Genomic DNA, 22,582 nt, shown 5'->3' on the forward strand with positions numbered 1-22,582 from the left:
ATTTGCCCTTGACTAGTTCTGTGACCTTGAACAACTGTTTAGTTTCCTGTCTATAAAATAGGGATAATACGACCTGCCCCAAAGGACGGTTCTGAGGATTCCTTGTGCAGTCAACAGTCTTTATTAAGCTCCTGCTGTGTGCAAGGCTAGGTGCTCCGGAGACAGGGTTTCCTGCAGATACAGCAGACTCCACCATAATCTATAGGTGGGACACATCAAAAATAAGTAAACAAGGAAACACAGGGGTACAAATTCCAGTAATTGTTATCAGGAGGATGGAGGGGAGGGAGAACTGGGGCGGGTGGAAGCTTGGTCGGGGGACAGTCAGGGAAAGCCTTTCCTAGGAGGTGACATGAAACCAAGGCTTGAAGGATGAGAGATTTGGGAGCATTGAGGGGAAGAGCATGCGTGGAGGCTCTGAGCAGGAAGGAACTGATTAGTTCAAGGAAGAGAATAGCCATCACGTGGCTGGGGAACAGAGACTAGGGGGCACAATGGCAGGTAACCAAATGAGAAGTGGACACAGGCCACTTAGCACCTAGGTTTCATCTCTCAAATGATAGTTATTGTTCTTTCTATTATTACTTTATTTTTGCATTTCAAAATCAAGGTCACGATCATCAAGGTACCTGCTGTGAATTATGAGCTGTACCTCACCGTGTTTTGGTTAGCTAAGGCCCAGGCCCAGAGAGCGGCAGCCGTTGGCATATCACTGCCCCCTGCTCTGATTCACAGGCACCTGCCCCCACCAGCCCGGCCCCACCACGGGTCCTCACAGCCAGGTGGCGCCAGCTTGCTTCTCTTCCGTTATCTCCTGTCGCCCACCGGAACGTTTCTGTCCACTCACTGCATCTCGGGGCTGCCCTGGTCTTCCTTTACCAGTGGCTGAAAGCTCCTTCCCTGACCTTGTCCTACTTCCCCTTGCACTGAAGAGACCTCACTCCCCAGATACAGCCCTTTCCCGATTTTTCCTGTTCATGTCACCTTATTACAGCTCTGCAGAATAACTAAAGTTCTCATGCAAACCCGTGAACAGAGAGGCTTGGAGGATGCGTGGACTCATCATAGGATGCTTAAGTAATGCTGGCAATAATGGAGGGTTGGCCAGACGTCCACAGTAATAACATCTGGCTGGACCTTTTCTTTATATAAACTATGTGCAGAGGGCTTTCACATATATTTCTTCATTAGAGCCATGTGAGAGCACCCTGCATTGTCCCCACTTTACAGAAGAGTAAACTGAGGCCTAGCCAGCCTGAGCCACTGGGACTAAGTGGATGCCAGGACTAGAACGTGGATCTCCTGGTTTTGAGCATTTCCTATGCTCTGCTGTCTCGTGTTCCCTTGGGAAGTTCTGACCATGGAATGCCTGCTTCCCCCACTGGGTCACTGGGTCTCCTTATTGTGCATATGGTTAAAGCTGGAAATGGTGTTCCTCCTACCTCCTAGAGACCAGACGCTGTCCGTATGTCATTAGTGATGTGGAACAGTGGGCTCTTGTACCATGAGTCAGGAGAGTGGGCACAGCAGTGATTATGGGCAATAGTTCCCCTTCCAACAGCAGGAGCAGAGGTATGTTATCCACACTCCTCAGCCAAGCACTGGCCAAAAGCAGCTTAAAATAAACAGCGATGACCCTTCCCAAGGGAAATCTCCTGCTTGGTTCATCAGCCAAGGAAAGAATTCAGTCCACCTTAGATGCAGGCCTGGCCCTGGGCTGTTTCCACTGAAAAAGACATTTAGAGATACAATCCAGAGTCTCACAGAATTCCCATTTGGTTTGCTAAAACAAATACCTCTCGGGATTTGATTTTCATATCAGAAAATCTGTCTTGCCAAATACCTGCCTCCTGCACAACATAACTAATGGCTGCAGCTTTGACATCAACGTAGAGAGAACTTAAGCATTTCATACCTATTTTTTTTTCTTGAGGCAAATAATAGCATCTTATTTATTTCTAGATTTTGATATAGAAATAAGCCTTAATGGAAGCCCTTGCCTGGTTCTAAAGTATCTTGAATTTCTGATATACAACACTTGACAAGATATGGCCACCTTCCCCAGGCTTGAATCTACTTTTGTGGGAGGGGGTGGGAGAGAACCATGAGGCTGTAGTTTGGAAAAACCCTGTAAAGGATACCGATGTACCCACCCCCTTGGGTGAGCACCTCTCTTGGCAAAACACCGTAACCATCTAGATCATGTGTTTGGTGGGGGTACAGGTACCTCACAGAAGGGACAATAGCATCAGCTGGCTCCTATTAGTGCGAGCTTCACCTTTAACTTGGACATTTGACCAGGGAGGTCCCCTCCTACGCCCTCCCTGTAAGTTCACACCATCCTATAGTTTCTAATATGTAAACAGCATATTTTTGTCAACAATATCAGGCAAGAAAAAGTACATGCTTTATCTTCCTCCATCCAGACTTACACTCACAGGGAGCTTCCCCAAGCAAAACAGCCTGGATCTGGGTATAAAGAGTAATCCATTACGTGCCCAGCTGGGTCCCTGGCACGGTGTGCCCCTTTGAGAAGGCAGTATTATTGCGCCTTCATGCTTGTCGCTGCTCACATACACTCTGGATTTTCCACAGCTCAGCACTGGGTGAGTGGTGGCACCCTGCAGGCGTGGGCCGTGGCTGAATGATGGCAGATTGCGTCCATTTGTGGGGATTTAGTCAAGGCCTGGGCTTGAACCCTTCCCTTCTGGTTCCCAGGATACCTGGGAAGGAAGGAGAATGTAATGATTAAGGTCCCAGCAAAAACACTGGGACCCACACCCTTGTAAATGACCATTTGTAGCTCCTGGCTTAGTGTAAAGACAAGCACTGTGATTAGAGCTTTTAAAAAACATCATCTGGATGGAGAGTTTGCACATTACTAAACCTTCAATGATAAAAACGTGCTGAGTCTTGATTAGTTGGCTCATGCAGAAAGGCCTGTACCAAGTCCTAGCTGTTCTGGGGACAAAGGCCACCCACCAGTGTCTGAGGTGGCGAAACTGACTTTCTCTTCCATCCCTGTTGGCTGCAGCCATCCATATTTAACAGAGAAATGGGAAAAACCGAGGTAACTCACAGACCCCACACTGACCAGCCTGGGAAGATGAGCCACAGATACCCCAAGAGGAATGTCCCCAAGAGGGAACAACCTGGGCCCTCCTCATGCCCTGACCTCTTTCCCACCCCTTTTCATCCTCTCCAGCTTTTGTCCTTGTCTGTCCTGCTGCCCTCCTCTCCCACCTTCACACCTCCATTTGGGGTGATTCCCTGTGTCTGGACCCCCAGAGGCACTGGCCTGACTTCCCTTGTCCAGGGCCCCCGGCCCCTCCCCTCTCACCAGCGCCATAGCAGGGCCAGCACATCTGGTAGGCAAGGTTGGCTTTCTCGGATGCTCCCTGCAACGTGGCCGGGCACACTGCCCACCTGTGTGGGCTGAGCCGATGCCTTACCTGGCCCTGGTCCCCTGTGATGAAAGAGCCTGTGCTGGGACAGTGGACCAGGATTTCATACCTCTGGTCCAGGAGTTAGGTCCAGGAATCAATTTCAGGTCCAGGAGTTAGGACCTGGCCAAAGCCACCATGTGGCACCCCTCCAGGAGCCCCCGTTCACACAGAATGGAATGCTAGCGGTGCCCTGGGGCTGTGCAGCGTGATGGCCACAGCTCTGGCTGCTGCTGAGGTCCATGTGGGGAAGGAACAGGAGCAACTTGGTTAATGAACAGGCGCCATGTTTGCCCATCACGTTATTTCTTCTATTCCTCACTACAACATGGGGATGCAGGTATTATTAGACCCATTTTATAGTGAAGAAACGGAGGCTAAAGAATTAACATAACTAGCCTGAGGTCACACGGCTAGTGACTGGTGGGGCCAGGTTTTGAATATCTCTTTACTGCTCCAAAACCTCTGATCTTGCTTCTTCCTCTATAAAATGAAATCAGTGGGCCCAGTGATCTCCAAGGTCCTTTTCAGCTCAGAAGTTCTGGGGCTGCACTGCCTAATACAGTGGCCACAAGTGACTTTAATTAAATATAATTAAAATTAAATAAGATTTAAAATCTAGTTCTTTGGTCGCACTGGCCACATTTCAAGTGCTCAGTAGCACCTGTGCCTGGTGGTGTCTGTATTAGACAGGGCAGACGTAGAACATTTCCGTCATCCAGAAAGCTGGATTGCACAGCACTGGTTTAGGGTTTCGATAAACAAGAAGAAATGAACGGAGGACGTAAAGGCAGGAATACGCATGGACACTGGCCAGAGCCTGGGCACAAACCAGCAGGCTGAGTCTCGGTTCTCGGGGACATCAGAGAACATAGCTCTCCCGCCTTCCCCCAGCTGTACTCACCCTGGGCGTTTAGCCACATCCCTGCCCTAGCCCCACTCCAAGGGTCGTGCCACAGGGCGCCTGGGTGGAGCCTGGGCATCCATATTCCTACCAGAAGCTCCCAAGGGATACCAAGAGGCCTCCAGCCTTAAGGATGACATCTTGAAACAGGATCCCGGACCTGTGGCCTCCTGGTAGGGCTCCCTATTTCTCCTTCAGTTCTCCCATGGCCTGGGCACCTCTAGCTCAGGAAGTTAACTGTGCAGAAGCCCCAAACCCTACAGGCCCCACTGCTGAGACTTAACCGTGAAACCCAGACTTAATTCATCCCCAGCCAGGTTTCTCATCTATTCTCTTGAAAGAAAATTTGGTGTGATTGTTCCCTTTTTAATATCCTCCCTCATTGTGTGGCTCTCTGCCAGTGGGGGGTCCATGCATCCTGCCTTTCAAAGCTTTAAGAGGCAATATCTTAAAAGGCACCAGTGCAGGGATTATAATTCATTTAATGCCTCTTTGGGTGCGTACGTATAAAAAGGCATCTTTGTAATAATATGGTGATGCTATTGATAATAGTGATAATGATTATTATCAATCACCAGGGGCCAGACAGTCATTCTGTGCCTGGTGACCAAGATGAATCTCTGTCTGACTTTTTCTCTGTTCTGTCTCTGGTCGCTTCCTACTTTCCTCAGCCTTTTCTCTTTGTGTCTCCGTCATTTCCTCCCTCACATTCCCTCTCTCCTTTGAATGGCCATGGAACAGAACTAAAGTACTTTTTATCATTGCTATGATTATGGGATTAAATGTAATGCCTATGTCTGACCCTAAACACCCAAAGCAAAGCTGTGGTTTATGCATATGACCACTCTTATTGATTTGCCCCCAAATCCTTGATACTAAAAGCATTCTCTGCCTGGTTTATACTGTGGTCTCTTCGAGAGCAAAGACTGTTTTGAAGCCATGGTGGGTACCTCCAGGAGCCCGTCCTGTTGGCAGTGATGATAATCAGAGCAATTGTAGCAACAGTCCATCCTTCCAGGAGATGCAGGTAGAACACGCTGCTGCTGCCCCCATAGGAGATGCAGCAACTGCAAAGGGAGGTATAACAAAGGTAACTGATGACTGCACTGGGTATTTCACCCAGAGCTTCAGAGCCAGCTGGTTCAGGTGGCAAGTCCTGCTGGGTTGGAGCACATTGTTCCTAGGCTTTCAGCAAAGGCTGTCAGGCACACACCAAGGGAGCATGGAGGAGCATCGACCTGGAGCCAGACAGACCCGAGCCCAACCCTGCCTCTGCCCCTTGACCACTCATGTACTTTGGGCAAGTTATTCAGCCCTGACTCAGTTTACTCCTGTGTGCTCAGTCAGATGAGAGCGCACATGTTGCACTGGCTCAGCTGTAAGGCTTAATGAAGGGTCTTACTTTGGCTAATATTTATTGAGTGCTTTCTCTGTACCATACATGGTGGCTGGTGCCCTAATATGAGGAAACTAAGGCTTAGAACAGCTGAAGTTCCCCCAGGATCCCACATAGCAAGAGGAGGAGGAGCTAGCATTGACCGACTACCTAACATATCATCCATTAGTTGATGCCTAAAGAATAAAGGGGCAAGGCCTATCTGAAATCTCAAATCCTCAAGTCCATCTTTGCAAGACGTTACTGACATGCTAACATTCCTGGGTCTGTGGACTCCTGGACCATGCAGCCTCCTTGCATAGATGGGCAGACACTGGATCTCAGGCCAGCCCTTCCAGATGTTACCAGCCCTGCTTTTTCTATGGACCCTAGACTGGGTAAGACAAGCAGAAGCTGTGGGTGGGAAAGAAAGGGTGGCCATAGAGGAGTCAGCCAGGGTAATAAGCAAATAATTCGAGTAATCCTGTCACTTCCCAGAGTGATAGAAATTGAACTAGCTGGTGAGGAAAAGTGTTGTTGTGGCGCCATCTGCTGGGCACGTGTTCATTGCAGTGAATTTGTGGCAAAGCCAGGTGTGGGTCTCAGACCTGTAGCCTTTCCACCCTGGCTGGACACTGGGACCTGTTGGAGACAGTTTTTTGGGGCCTTTTGTGATAGCCGCTGTAGGGGGTTTTTTGTAGTGTGAAACAATGGTTTGCCTGAAATAGATTACAAAATCCTGGCATCCCCAACTGTCTTGTGAAAAACACAGAACAATCTTCCCTGTTGGGACCGGAGAGGAACTTGGCTTTTGTAGGGGATAGGGGAGCATTTTTGTCCCATAAAAATGGACCCCAGTCACCACATGTACACACATAAAATACAGTTTGAGGCACTGAAAAATGAAATATTATATATTCCCCTTTTTTAAAATTTGTATTCAGTGATTTACAGTGAGAAATTTGTAGGTTTTTTTTTTAAAAAAAAATCAGAGCGTAGCAAATGGGATCTGAGGGGCTTCAGTAATACTGCATCTGTCAACTAGGCTGTCAGCTGTGGAAGGGCTGGAAGGTGGTCTTACATCCCGCGAATGTAGTCACAAACATGCGACTGAGGATCGCATGCGAAAGGATGTGATCCCTGCATTCATGGAGCTCGTGGTCAGTGCACCGCTGTAACAGAGTGTGACAGATCCGTGTGATCACACAGGAGGAGAAGCCTTGCTGAGTCCAGGGTGGGAGCAGCACCAATGCGTGGGGGTTTGCCATAGAAGGAAGTTTTCCTTAATTTTTAATAGCTTCACTTGCCAGTTGACCACCAACCTCAATCTCTGTCCTCTCTGAAAGTTGCTTATTATCTGTCAAAAGTTTAGCAAAATCACAAATGGCTCTCTGAATACCTGACCCTGTGAAAATCTCAGTTGTTGTCAAGGTGCATCATCAAAACTGTTCTGGACTCTTGGGACAGGGTCGGCGCCTGGTGTGCCCTCAGGATGAAGGAGGTGACACTTGGCCGAAAGCCACTTAACGTGTGTTAGCTTGGCTCTCCTCCAGGTAAACTTGCTCTCCAGGATGTAAGTGGAGATAACAGTGGGCTGCTTTTTATTTCTTTCTCTTACTCCCCAATTTTATCAAAGAAATTAGTTTAAAAAGAAAAAAAGGAAAAATTTTAGGCACTTCTGAAAATCCAGCCATTCGCTCCATAGCAAACAGTCATTGATTTTCAATTCTGTACCAGTTACTGTACCAGGGGCTGGGGATGTCGCCATTTGCAGGACATTTACTGACCTTAAGTGCTGCACAGTCTTGTGGGGACCCCAGGCCAGAAAACAGATGTTTGAAATAGAGTAAAGCACAGCACATGTAAACATAGAGAAGCCCAGGACCCCAGCCCAGCCTGGGGAAAGGGGCCGTCGGTGGGTTTCCCACAGGTCATGGCCTGGTTGAACTGAATCCTATCGACACACAGAGTCTTATGGAATTGATAAGATGGGGAGAGCTCACCGACGTTGGGCTGTACCATCCTATGACCACTTCATTGAAAGGCAGGTCTGGAGGCCCATCTTGTTCTCTTTACTGGATTCGAAGGATGGGAGACAGGTTATGACCCCTGGTACACAGCTTACAGGGTTCTATATTTGTTCTGTAAGCCCGTCTTCCTCCTAGATCACTCCAAGGTCTTGTGGGGGCTGGGGCAGGAGTAGAGGTTTCCTACAGCTCTTTCTGGACCAGAACTGGCCTGTACCAACACTCTCCAACAAAATGTGCCTGACGCCCTGGCCTGGCCTGCTGGGCTTTGATCCTCACTTGTCTCTGTGTCTTTTCTCAGACCAGTTAAAAGTCATTAGGGGGCAAAGCAGCTGGGTGCATCATTCTCTCCCCAAACTCCAATTGTAAGGCTCAGTGATGTCACTCAAATATCTTGTCCTAGTTTTTGCTTTCTTTGTTATTCTCCTACACCATTTTTTTATTTCAGTATATTATGGGGGTACAGATGTTTAGGTTACATATGTTGCCCTTACCCCCCTCTCCCCCCCAGGTGCAAGTTTCAAGTGTGTCCATCCCTCGGATGGTGCGCATTGCACTCTTTGCCTACACCATTTTTTTATTTTTAAATTTCAGAATATTATGGGGGTACAAACATTTTGGTTGCATATATTGCCTTTGCACCACCCAACCCAGAGCTACAAGTGTGCCCATCCCCCAGACAGTGCATTCTGCTCCCATTAATTGTGAGTTTACCCATCCCCTCCAGGCCCCTCTCTAGAAGGAAGTGTTGGGAAAACTCTTACACCATTTTTTTATGGTATCATTTATCTTACAGTTTACCATGAGTGCAGGCCAAGGTGTATCCACATCTCTCAGGCCAGGTGTGGTGGCTCACACCTGTAATCCTAGCACTCTGGGAGGCCGAGGCAGGAGGATTGCTTGAATTCAGGAGTTTGAGACCAGTTTGAGCAAGAATGAGACCCCATCTCTACTAAAAATAGAAAAATTAGCCGGGCATTGTGGTGTGCAGCTGTAGTCCCAGCTACTCGGAGGCTGAAGCAAGAGGATCTCTTGAGCCCAGGAGTCTGAGGTTGCTGTGAGCTAGGCTGACGCCATGGCCCTCTACTCAGGGCAAGAGATTGAGACTCTATCTCAAAAAAAAAAGTATCCACATCTCTCAAAGCATTAAGTCACTTGGCCCAGGTGTTGTAGCAGAGCTGGTGTTGGAGCCCAGGCACGGCCGATTCCTGAGTCCAGCCCCAAAGCACTCCATGGCCCTGCCCAAGCTTTCCCTCCAAGAGAGCTCTCCTTTGTCCCCTATTCCAAGCAGCTGTGGTAGGAGAGAAAGAAAATTGATGAGGGAGCACATTTCCCACTGGGATGGAAGGGAGTGGGGCTGCTGGCATCAATGGCCACCAGCAGGTGAGGCAGATGGGGTAGGGGCCTGAGTTATGGGTCAGCACTTGGTTTGATACTGTAGTCACAGATGCTTTCAGTGGCCTTGTGAATGTGCCTTTTCCTTCCTATTTGTCAGTATAAAAAGAGCAAAATAAATAACTAATGAAACACAACTCCTTCATTAAATAACAAAGGAAAAAATTGGTGTCTTTCTCTTTGATATTCTCTGTATTAACATTTGAGCTTCCAAATACAATATATATGATACAATTCAAATAAATATGTTTCCTATCATTCACTTGAATTCCCACTTCTACCACTTTTCCTTAGAGTTTGTTTTCCTTCCTTTAATTCAGTGGCTAAATGGGACTATGTCGTACTAGTCCTGGGCTTGCGGACTGACCACGCTTTTCTCACTTCTCTGTTATAGCACATTCATTGTGCTGTAACTTCGTATTTACACTACTGAAGCTCTGCAGGTTTGGACGTCTTCAAGGAAAGATGCTTTTATTTGTGCATGTCCCAGAGCAAGCAGCTCATCCTGCACAGTCAGCTCTAACAAACATTGGCTGGAAGAATGGCTGGATAAGAAAGAGCCATGTGAGCGCTGGCCCCGTAGGGTTCCACTGCCTCTCTTATGCTTTCTAGTAGGCCTGGCAATGGGCAGTGGAATAAACAAGGAGCCATTTGTACTATTACGTGGCACTATGTACTGATTGCAGCTTTTAAGGTTCACTTGAGAAGGGCCATTGCCATCGAACATGTTTTCTTGCACTGTACGGTGTCTGCCCCAGAAGCTGACAGCTCCTCCCAGGGACTGCGCCGTGCAAGCTGACCCCTCCTCTCTCTCTTTCCACAGCCGTCCCAGTCTGCGTTCTCAATCACCAGAGAGGATGCCCTGAAGACCTCTTTGCTGGGGGCGGCGTCAAGGCCACCGAGGGACCAAGGCCAGCACCCGCGGGAGGAGCCTGCTCTGCCTGGCTGGAAGAGCGTGGACAGGCTGGACGAAACAAGTAACTGTTTTAAGCAGCATCTAGTTGGTCTGTGGGTTTCAAAAGTGCTCTTTGGAGGCTCCTCAGCTGTTGCGTGGCCACTCAGCTCTTTGCCCCCATAGGTCTGAGTTGGCGTGTGCCCATCTGGGGCAGCTGGGCCACGTCATGCGGCCGCCAGCACGGCACACAGTATATATTGTGGTTGTTTTCCACCCAGGCAGTTTTCTTAGTTGCTGTAGTAGAATGAAGGCCCTTGAGGTGTACCTGTACTCCATGTTCTGTGCCGAGACCTGTGCGACAATGAGGGCTCCTGGGCACGTGTTCTCAGATCACCCTGCTGCACGCCCCCTCCAGCTGCCTGCTCTATGTGGACCGGGAGAGTGTGTCTTGGGTAGGCCAGGGGCACAAAAGCAGCCTCTAGGGGCATTTCAGCTTTCAAAGGGACTTGGGTCCCAGGATCAGTCTGGTTTTAAGGATATCCTTTCTGAAACTGGATATATTAGGGTAACACTCACTGCTATACAATAAATCAAACATTCAAGTGGGTTGACACAATGGTTTTCTTTATCATCATACAGCAGTGCAGTGCAAGTGTCCCTGGCCTGTGGGAGGCCCTGTAAGGGTCTGTCGTCCTCTAGGGCCTCTGAGTCTGCTGCTGGCCTGCCCACGTTCAGCCAGCAGATGGGAGAAGAGAGAATGGACAAGGCAGGGTACCTGCTTCCCAACCACCTCAGTGGGGAAGGGCACACGGCGCCCACTCCCATCCTGGGGGCTGGAACTTGTCACGTCTGCCTCCCCCATCGCAGAGGGGCCTGGGAAATACAGTCCTGGCTGAACAGATACAACGGGCCTTTGATGTGTCTATCCTTGCCACACCTGTGGGTGGCGTTGCTGGTCACTTGTGCCTCTGCCCCTCCTGCATCCTTCTAGAATGTCCTGCCTCTACATGGGGCAATTCAACTCGCCTCTTCAGAGACTCTTCAACATCCATGACACGTCCTTTATACAGCTGTTGAGTCATGTAATCCCTCAAAATGAAGAGGCTCAAATTAGCCGAGTCACTTTCCTAAAGTCCCACATCAGAGGGCTGTGAGATGCTTGGACCCACGCAGGTGACAGCTGAGGGCCATGAAGCCCCAGTGCTCCGACCACACGACTATCAGAGTAAAGGTGCCACCCCCACCCCCGCCCCAGCACAGGTCTGTCTCTGTCCCCACCTAGATACACACACTGGATAGTGGAAGCCAGGCACGTTTGTCCTCACGTGGAGAAACCATTAACAGTGTTCTCATCCCGTGTTATATGGCAGAGCTAGACCCCTTTCCTGAACAACGACAAAAAAAGATTAACAGCAAAATCACATCCTAGAAATAAGCTTTTGAAGATTGTGCTATCATTTCTACTCGAAAAGGGAAAAGATTTAACCAACAGCTGTAGAAATAAAATCCATTGTTATCATAATGCAAAGAATCGGAAAACATTAAATATTTTTTAATTGTCATTCCAAAGATTTTCCAAAAATGATCGTTTCCGTTAACCTTTCAGTACCTATCAGTAGAAACTGCAGAATCATGACATTGCAGAGATTCTGTAGCACACGATATTTTCTTTATTTATGGATATGGCTTTTGTGGGGTTTTTAAATGTGTTTTTCCTTTCTAGACATGCTTTTCTTTGCCCCACCCACCTAGCATATTCACATTCATTCATTCTTTCATATTCTCTCTCTCTCTCCCTCCCTCCCCTTCTCTCTCTCTCTTTTCTCTGAATTGCAAATTCCCGCAGAGAAGGGACTCTTAGATTCCACAGGGCATATGAGAATATCATATAATGGATCTTCAATAAATGATATTGTACAGAGTCCATATGCAGGCACTATTTTATTTATTTCTCCAACAGCGTTGCTAAGCACTGTCATTATCCTGTTTGACAGATGAGAACATTAATAGGCAATGAAGTTAAGTGACTTGTTCAAGACCTCAGCCAGCGTTGGTCCTCAAATCCAAACATCATGACTCTAATTCGCAGGCTTTTTAAACTACTGCATGATAATAAGTGTCTCTCCACCATAAAAAGAAACAAAAGCCAGCATTTCAAAATTCAAACTTACAAAGTGATAAATTTGTAGACTGTTATAATAGCTTCTGCAAGACACTATTTCACAAAATAGTTCCCCAGTGGATTGTGAGCATTCCTAATAAATTTGCAAAGGAATTTGGTTTTCAAAACATGATTTTGCATATCATTTTATGTAAAATTAGGCACCTATATGTAATATATCAATTGCATATAAACATAAAAGTTAGTTCAGCAGCATCACACACAAACAGGATTTCGTACTCAAAAATTCATGCATGTCCCAGGATGTAGAATTAAAATAAAAAATAAAAGCACTTCAGTAGAAAACTTCTGGTTTTTCTGAGGAATGCTCAGCCCTTGATATGCTAAAACATCCATGCCAACCCCCAGAGGTGTTTGAGGGATGTCTGATGTGTTTAGCAGGAAGAAAATTATTCCCAGAGGGATTGTTCAGTCTCAGTAGAGCAGAAATGTAGAAGAGGAGTCCCAGAGGTGGAGGTCATTTTACATGGTTACTGTCCCCTGGGCTGTTTTTGGCAGGTGTGTTTATGCCTCAGGAGAAGGGCTGGCCCAGGAGCTATTAGGGCATAGTCAGCGTCAGCCTTGCTTGGGCAAACTGCAGCAACTCCACCATCAGTCTTGACAGTGCATATGGCAGCTAATGGATTCCCCCAAACTACACGTTCACCTGATAGACCTTGATTGAGCATCTATTGTATACATAGCTTGTGCTCAGTGTTCGGGAAATAAAGATGAGGGGATTGCCACCATTCTGGAGTTGCTCATTGAGAATTGTCTGCATGATAGTGAAAGAGCAAGGGTTTGGAGAGAGGAGGGGATGGGGGAGCATGCCCCCAGAGAGATGCTCCTGGCGGACTGCAAGAAAGTGGCGTTGGAACCCAGGTACTGCTCTGAGCAGTTCTGATGATGCAGCCTGACAACCACCAAGGTTTTCACAGGGTTGGGTATTCAGGGAGCCATCTGTTTTTGCTAAGAAGGATGGAGGATTTTTGCTGAGATAAAAGTTGGCCAACTTCTAGCTTCCCCAGAGGCACATGGCAACTTGGGGTTGTAAACGGCAGGGGAAGAGAGGAGCTAGCAATGGACTGAATCCTGTCCTGCCATGTAGTGGGTGTTGGAGTCCAGGGACTATATTTACAACATGGTCAACCCTAGAGCCAGGCATTGAGTGAGATTATCAGGGGATTCCCCACTTTAGCTTCCTCCCATTCCCCAGGAGAAGCTGTAGACAGCAGGGCTCATTGACAGCTGCACACCAAGAGCCCAGCCTTGCCCCTGCAGCCCGTTGATTCCTGTGTTCATCAACAAGTCGTCTTTATGTGCCCAGAATGGGGCTTAGAGCTGGCCAGGGGCTGGGGGTACCCCAGGCAAGAAGCCGCGGCTCTGTTCTCAAGGAGCTCACAGTCAGGGCTGGGTGCAGGGTAGACAACCAAGAAAATAAACTGTAATACAGTTTAAGTGTTAAAAAATAAATAAATAAAGGCTTTTTTTGCAAAGCTCAGAGCACAGAATAGCCAGCTCCTTGAGTAAGGAAGGCCAAGAATGTGCCACTAAGGAGCGATGTGTGAGTCGAGTCCCAGGAGATGGTCCAGAGAGCAGACTTAGTACCTAATTGTAAGGCCCGAAGGACCTTCCCTTTCTTCTCAGAGTGAGCACTCCACGTCCGGGCACTGAGTCTGCTTTGCATCTTGTACTTGTGGGTGTCTTTGTTTGACTTCTACAAGAAGCAGACCCTAATATGAGACTCTGAGGACCTGAGCCCAGAAAACACACAGGGAGGGGAGGGGACATCAGACGAGGAAGGAAAGGTAGGCAGTAAATGACTTGCTACCAAGCAGGTTCCCACTGTAGTAACTGGAGCTTGTCCTTGTTGGAGACTCTGGGAGCCAGGATAGAAGATGCACCTGCCGGGCAGGTGAACTGGGTACTTAGCCACCAGCTCCCCTGGCATTGGCTGAGAGCTGCTCCCAGAAGGAGGTGGTTCCTGGGCATTTCCACGCTGCTCCTGGGGCAGGCGACACAGGCTCTAGTGGCCAGAGCAGCCTCAAGCAAAGAGCTGCAAGTGCGGACAGGTAGAAGCCAGCTGATGTGCGCTGAAATGGCAAGGGCCGAGGTTTGGGGTGGGGCGCCCATGGGGAAAATCAATATTGCCACTTACCGGCCACAAATAGCTTCACTGAGAGCCTGAACGTTCCCAAGAAACCTGTACCACCTGACGAACGGCCTCAGGACACAGCACTGGGAGAACGCCAGCAAAATAAAAATACTTTTCTCAGAAGGCCGACTGCTACCACCAGCACGAGTAGAGCCCATAGACTATAAATGGTAATAAACAGCCTGGTTAGCCTCTCCTGAATGTTTATATAGTCAATGAAAACAGTGTTGCTGTATAGATGTTAATATGTCATACTGAATAGTGACAGGCTATATATAAGGCATATATATATATATATATATATGTTCTCTATATATGTACATATGGAGTGCATGGGTGCTGATTCAAAGTCAGGTGTTAAATACTAATAACTATAATCAGTTTAACAAATATAGGGTAAAATAGCTGAGAGCCCCCGATGTAGCAGATACTATGATCAGTGCTTTACATATATTATCTCATAATAATCTTAATGACAGCCAAAGTGGGTCCACCTGACCCCACTGACAGGCTGGAAATAGGCTCAGCAGTGCTCTCTGACCAAGGTCGCCTGCTAGTAAACTTAGTTACTGAGGATGAGCTCTGGATCTGCTTGAATCCAAAGTTCTTATTCTTTGTCCTGCACTAAAGCAGCCTCATCCATTCATGGGCACAGGGAAAGGAGCCGTCAAGAACCAATCTTCTCTGAGCGGGCATGGGTACCACAGTTTATGAGCATCCCCTCATGCAGCCCTCACAATAGCCCCGTGAGGCATTAGCTGTGCCCTTTCCACCAGCGAGGGAACCGAGGCCCAGAGAATCACACAGCTGTTGAGCAGCTACATGGAGTTTCCACCCAGCCCTCTGACTTGGAGACCGCTTGTCTTTCCATTGTACAATCTGGCTCTGGGACAGAGCAGGCTCATTTGCTCCTGAGGATAAAGAGATGACTGAGATCCAGGCCCCTTCTAAGGGGCCTTGTCACCTGGAGGATGGCTCAGTGTGTGCACGAACAGGGAACACAGGGAGGACCATGGTGTGAGCCGGCTGGGCCATCACACCAGGCGGGGTCAGAGAGGAGATACCCCAAGGCAGAGAAGGACACACTCCAGGGAAATGGGGCCAATGGGGATGAGGTGTTGGAGGGCCACTGGAGCTTCACCACATAGAGATGATGGAGAGGGATGCTGGAGGCAGGAGCAGCAGGAGAAAGGCTGGGCGCATGGCCTCAGGCTTCCAGGAGCCCACTGCTGGGGCCCAGCATCATCCTGGCAGAGGAGGCCGCACTTCCTGACTCTCAGAGAAAGGGAGCGCAATGTCCTGCCAGTGTGAGCTGCAGTCAGGCATGTGGATTAGAACTGGTCGCTGAGTTGAAAACATGTTCTGTCAATATCTGAACTCCCCTAAGGCTGTGGTTCTGAAACAGGCCTAGCAAGGACAATGTGAAATACTGATAACTATCATTTCATTATATTGAGCAATAGCAGTTCAGCTGGTAGGAAAACCTGTGTGTTTTAAGTAGCGTGAAATAGAAGGTGCTACTGCAGCAGAGCTCTGGTCCCCGTAGGCCTCAAGCCTAGAAGCTGGTATCCAAACACAAGTTGGGGATGGTCCCTCCAACGCCCTGGGGCCTGCATCACCCACCCCCAGATGGTCCTGCAAGGGTCCTGGTGAAAAACAGCTCCTGTTGGCAGCTGCTGTGTCCAAGGCCACAGGGCTGGGCCGGTAGCCATAACTAAAAGAGCACCATGTCATCTTACTCCCCACTCCCCACACACAGGGGCAGAAAACACTTTCCTGTTTGCCTGAAGCAAAAAGGAAACAACTTTTACCACCCCCTGGCATACAGGTCAACCACTGGGGCCCATCCACCCATCACCACAGATGCTCTGGACAGACCCGAGCCTGGTTCAGACCAATCCAGACCAGAGCCGCAGACCAAGCACTACTCCAGCCTGCTCTCGCAAAGTGCTTTCCAGCTGGCCAAGGGCTCCCATGGCGCAGCCTGTAACCCAGAGCTGCCTTGGAGTAGGATAGAGGATGCACCCCATCCAACTCGACCAGTTAGCAGCTCTGTGACCTTTGACAAGTTACTTAACTTCTCTCTTTATTACTTCGTCTGTAAAATGAGACTGGAAATACCAATCTCTTTTGGCCTCATGCCCTTTCCAGAATGAGGCATGTGTTTTGAGTTAAAAATAGACTTACATGCCTATCTCAGGCAGCTATGAGTGGGATCTATAAAAGTGCCAAGGGCAGATGTGTTACCCTGTGAGGTAGACCAGGGCAGGTGGTGGAATTATTTCCCATCAGTGACGGGGAACTGAGGATCCAAGAAACAAAACCATGGCCCAAGGTCAAAGAGCCAAAAGCTGGGACTGCCCACTGCAATCATCTCCCCTCCCATTCCAAGCCAGCCTAGGGCAGGAGAGCAAGGTAGCATCTACCCAGATATATGTGAAATAGGAACCAGATTTTTTAGTTTCTCTCCATCTGTGCAATCCTGGGGCCCTGTGAGCCTTCCAGGGACTTCCCGGAGACCTTGCAGCTCTGCCCGCAGTTACGTGCATCCTCCTAAAGGCAGCTGTTCCACAGCACCCCCACGAGCCAGTCATAGGGAGGCGATTAGTGGCAGCCTCCCCTTGCTCTAAGATGGTAACAGTCCCTCTCTGGTTTCTCTCTCTCGTCCCACCCACAGACCTGGCCCCAGTTTTGCAGAGCCCCGACGGGAACTGGGTGGCCCTGAAGGATGGCGCTCCGCCCCCCACCCGCCTGCTGGCCAAACCTAAGAGTGGGACATTCCAGGCCCTGGAAGTGGCCTCCAGTGTGGCATCCGCCTATGATGAAATGGGTTCTGACAGCGAGGAAGACTTTGACTGGAGTGAAGCCTTGAGCAAGCTGCGACCGCGGTCCCAGGGCCTGTCTGGGAACCCGCAGCCTCAGCTCCCACAGGCCCAGGGCTCTGACCAAGGCCCCTTAGCCGCATCCCCCTCCTCTGGGCTCTCCCCCAACCCCGAGGCCATGTGCTCCGACTCAGAGACCTCCTCGGCAGGCTCTTCCCGGGAGGCCGGGCGCCGGGCCAGACTGTCCTGGTTGCAGAGGAAGGCCCCCAGGAACCCTGCAGCTGAGAAGATGCACATACAGGGAGAGCTGGATGTGAACTTCAACCCCCAGGTGGCCAGCAGGGAGACCTCAGACAGCAGCGAGCCAGAGGAGGCCCTCCACACTGCAGACCGCCGGGCCAGGAGGTGGAGAAGGGCCCGAGTGGGCTCAGAGGAGCCAAGCAAGGAACCGCCTTCCCCCAGCGCCCATCAGGACCAGGACATACATCAGGTAACAGAACTGCATGCATGCAAACGTGCACACATTTTTAAAATAGGATGCCCTCACCCAAGCACGAGTGGCATAAACAGTCCTGGGTTTCTCATCTTGGTTTTGCTGCTAAGTAGCTGAGTGACCCTGGACAGGTCACATCAACTCTCTGGGGCTCCGTGTCCTCCTCTTTGGAGAGGATAGCTTAGAATTCAAAGTGTGGTTTGCAAAGTGTATCCCCTAGACCGGCAGCACATCAGTACCACCAGGGGACTCACTAGAAATGCAGATTCTCGGGCCCCACCCCAGACCTGCTGAATCAGAAACTCTGAGGAAGGAGCCCAAGCCGTGTCTGTTATGACAACCCCCTGGGTGATTCTACCATGCACTGAAGTGTAAGGGCCCACTGGGTTAGGGTTAAGGGTGAAGAATCTAGAGTCAGACTGCCTGGGTTCAAATCCAACTGCTTGACCTTGGGCAAGGCATCTCTCTAGTTCTCAGTTTCCTTGTCTGTAAAATGAAGGTAATATTAGAACCCACCTCAAAAGATGCTTGTGACAAGTGAATGAGATAATGTCATAAAGAGCTAAGCTCTGTCCTAGCTACAGCACAAGGGCTCAGTAACATTATTTCAATATAATGACTGAGGGCACAGTTTACTAACATTCTGTGATTCTTTGTCCAAATAATACCCCTCCTCAGGATCCTCAGTGGCTCTGCCCACATGGTTTAGTTCACGAACCCCCTTTGAAAATGTGATTAAAGCGAGGAGCTCTCTCCCTAGAAAAATGCACTTGTACATACACAGATACACACAGCATTTTGCTTACAATTTCAGACAGTTCGTGGATTCCCGACAGATCAACATTGTATTCTCTAACTACACCCTGCTCATTCCCAGCCCCGTGCCTTTGTCTGTGTGGTGCCCTAGCCCTCGCCCCGTCAGGTGACGCCCTGCACATCACTGTGGACCCGACACCAAACCTTGTGGAGCCCACTCTGGGCCCCCCATAGCAGTATTTTCTAAACTCAGAAGTGACACATGTGGCCTGGAAAGTTTAAATGACCTCATATAAGCCGTGGATTGCAATATTTGAAGCTGAGAATCTTATGGAAAATCTAGTTATACTGCCACTGCCTTTAGTAGGCATATAGTCATGATCACATTACCATGAACTTGACTTTTTACGCTCCTGGAGAAACCACACCCACTTCCTAATTGTGATTGCAGCTCCCACAGTACCTAACTACCATGCCCTGCGTGCTTGGTTTGGGTTCCCCCAAAAGCAGGCTCTGAGTCAAGGAATTGGATCTAGGCAGTTTATGTGGGAGGAGATGCCAGGAACTCCAGGGCGAGACAGGGAAGTGAGAAAGGCCAGTTAAGGCAGGCTGTAGGCACCAGGGCTCAGTCCCACCAGGACCCTCTGACAAGCTCAGAATTCTCCCGTCAGAGGACAGGGATCATTATCCATGGTTTCCCGTCTCCCAGGGGTTCAGGGTTGTCCTCACCCCAGTTGGGCCTCAATTCCATACACAGCCATGTTTGCTTAGGCGATGCCTAAGAAATCCCTGAGGTGAAGAAAAGAGACCTAGGTTTGCGATGGGAAACTATCAGTGAGCCAGAAACTGTCACCCATGGCTGTGGGCAACTCACTCAGGTCCAGGGATACAGGCTGGGACGTCACCAGTGCCTGCCACAAGAATGCCTCAGCCAGAGTCCTGGTCCTGAGGCCGCCATGAAGATAGTTGTGGACTCAGAGGTCCTCACATCCTGCCTGACCTGCTAGTACATTGCCTAGAAAAATTCTTTTATTTAGTCCAAACTCTGGTTTTCCCTACTGTAAAACAGAAGATCATTAAAAATCTGCCTAGTAATCCTGGCTCTCTGGGAGGCAGAGGCGGGCGGATTGTTTGAGCTCAGGAGTTCGAAACCAGCCTAAGCAAGAGCGAGACCCCGTCTCTACTAAAATTAGAAAGAAATTAATTGGACAACTAAAAATATATAGAAAAAATTAGCTGGGCATGGTGGCACATGCCTGTAGTCCCAGCTACTCGGGAGGCTGAGGCAGGAGGATCGCTTGAGCCCAAGAGTTTGAGGTTGCTGTGAGCTAAGATGACGCCATGGCACTCTAGCCCGGGCAACACAGTGAAACTCTGTCTCAAAAAAAAAAAAAAAAAAAAATCTGCCTCATGGGGTTGTTATGATCATAGAATGAATATAAAAAGTTTGGTTCAACTGTGAATCATCATTATCTAGATCCAGTGGAGACTGTCGTCCGGAGACTTTTGGTGACTTGCCTCAAGGGATATTGAGGGTGGTCTGCGTGCTTAACTTGCAGGTATAAAATGCCACATATCCACCTCAACTAGGTTCCTTAAGCTTTCTGTGTGTTCTGAAGTGGCTTGAAAGTTGTCTTCTAGTGTTAAACTTTGCAAGGCATTGACAAGGAGAAAGCACAGACCAGCAAAAAGGCTCTGGGACTAGGGTTACCTCTGCCATCCTGGGAGCCACCTTGAGCAAGTGGCAGTGTCTTCTCCTCCCCACTAGGTGGGGATGGTGCTACGCTTCCAGAGACATCAAAACCCTGGCCCTTGACGTCCTCCCTTTGATTTGGTTTACTAGGGCAGTTCTTGTCTCCCCAAAAATAAAGAAAATAAAATTATATTTTTAAATTATTAACTTTTAAATTATATAAATAAATGATATAATATAAAACAAATGGATATAAATATAATATTTAAAATATTACAGCATACAGATGCAGCCCCCTTGACCACAATCACCCTAAACTCTTGTCATCTCCCCGCAAATGACTACAAGTGGATTTGGTGGGAATCCATGCAGATCTTTAAGCATTCATGTACATAAAGTACATTTAGAAATATAGTTCAGTAAATGTGTCTTTGTTTTAGCAAAATTGGCATCCTGCTTTCTGTATTCAGCCACCACTTTCTCCTAATAGTAAGTGATAGTAGTGTCGGTGCATACAGATCTATGCATTCTATCTACAAAAGATTACATCGAGTTGGTGTACCAAGGAGGGAGCATAAGGGTGGGAGCAGTCCATCGAGGGTGTAGGCAATAAGGGGTTCATTGCCTGTAGATAATTTTAAAATAAATCCAATACAAGGCAGTCTTTTATTATCACCTTGCACATGCCCAGACAATTCTAAGCAATACTCATGATAACATACTCTTCCCCACTGGGTCAGGTGGCTTCCAGCACCTGCCTCCTGAGCCCCTTGGTTCACCACTGTTCTATAAGGATGAGTATTTTAAAACTTTTTTAGTGTTTTCATATTATAAACAATACCACAGAGAATATCATTGTGCAAATCTCTTTATACAAGTACAAGAAGTGGAATTGCTAATGTGAAGAGTGTAGGGATCTTTAATTATAAAGTAGACTTGCCAAATTAAGCTCTCAAAACTTCATATCAATTTACATAGCCATAACAGTGTATGAGTATGTTCTTTCATGTTGTCAACAATAGTGTTGTCAGTCTGTTAAATTTTTGCCAATTTTATGTGAGAAAAAAGTTTCATTTTAGTTAGCATTTTTGTAATTACTACTGAGATTGAGCATTTTTTTCATGCGTTTAAAGCTGTTTGCATTTTGTCTTCTGTGAAAGCCACATTTATATTTTTCATCTTTTATTTTATTGGACTATTTGTCTTTTTCTTATTGATTTTTAGGAATTAGTTTTATTTTATAATTATATTATAGATTTTATTTCTTTGATGGTTATACATGAAAATACTCTCTACTTGTCTATCATTCTTGCCTTAACTTTAAGTATATTCTACATACGAAATGTCTGTTAATTTATCAACTATTTTGGTTATTCATTATTCATCAATATTTCCCTTATTATTTTTGTATATTGTGTTTAAAAAGGCCTTAAGTCTCCAAGGTTATAGGAATTTTTTCCAATTTTTTCTAGTGCTTTGTAGTTTTATATTTTCCATTTAGTCCTTTAGTTCATCTGTATTTTACTTTTCTGGAAGATACGAGGTAAGAGCTAACTTTCTTTTTTTCAAATTAAACATTTGTTACCACATCATTATTAAATAATGCATCATTTATCTGCTGGTTTCAGATGCCCCTTTAATATACGTTAACCTTCTTTTATTTCCATGAGCCTGTTTTTTTTATTTTCTATTTTGTTCCATTGATCTAGAAGTCCCATTTATAGTAGTATAAATACTACTTATTTTAATTATAATACTTTGTACTATATGTTGGTATCTTGGTGGGTGGTCTTCCCTTCACTGTTGTTGGTTTTGTTGGTGATGTTACCATTTTCTGAAAGTGTCTTAGCTTTTCTCAGTCCTTCACTCAGATGATTTTTAAAATTTGCTATTCTAGTTACAAAAAAAATCATTCAATTTTTGATTGGAATTGTGCTAAATATATGTACCTACTTGGGAATAATTTATATGTTTATAATATTGAGCTTTTCCATCCAAGAATGTGGTACTTATTTCCACTTACTTATTTTCAGTGAAATTTTATAGATTTTTCAAAGCTCTTATACTTTTCTTGTCAAGTAATTTTTAATTACCTTATGCATTATTTTGATATTTTAAATGAAATCTTTTTTATTTATTATATGTTCTAATTGGGTTTTGCTGATATATAGAGCACTACTGATTTTATGTTCATGTTTCGTAACAGTACCCTAATGGGTTCTTTTCTTAATTCTAGTCTTTCAGGTGATCCTCTTACCCATTCCAGGTGGATAATCATATTGTCTACAAGTAATGACACTTTTATGTTTTCCTTTCCATTATTTATATTTATTTCTCTTTCTTGTCTTATTGCATTGGTGACAGCCTGCACTACACTGTGGAATAGCAATGACATCTGCATCATCTCTTTGTCTTACTGCTATCCTTAGCTACCTGCCTCCAGTGTTTCACTATTAAGTATGA

General features: G+C 47.2%; 1 protein-coding gene across 4 annotated transcripts in view; it reads left to right on the plus strand.

Annotated features, from left to right (window-relative positions):
• Positions 1-22,582, plus strand: part of MYRIP (myosin VIIA and Rab interacting protein) — a 344,233-nt gene that overhangs the window by 263,009 nt on the left and 58,642 nt on the right. For all 4 annotated transcript variants that reach the window (XM_012644759.1, XM_012644829.1, XM_012644902.1 and 1 more), the window contains 2 exons: positions 9,968-10,121; positions 17,033-17,667. In XM_012644759.1, the coding sequence (XP_012500213.1) occupies positions 9,968-10,121; positions 17,033-17,667 (789 nt within the window). The remainder of the gene's footprint in view (positions 1-9,967; positions 10,122-17,032; positions 17,668-22,582) is intronic.

Source organism: Propithecus coquereli, unplaced genomic scaffold (genome assembly GCF_000956105.1).
Source record: "Propithecus coquereli isolate 6110/MARCELLA unplaced genomic scaffold, Pcoq_1.0 Scaffold1, whole genome shotgun sequence".
Taxonomy (NCBI): domain Eukaryota; kingdom Metazoa; phylum Chordata; class Mammalia; order Primates; family Indriidae; genus Propithecus; species Propithecus coquereli.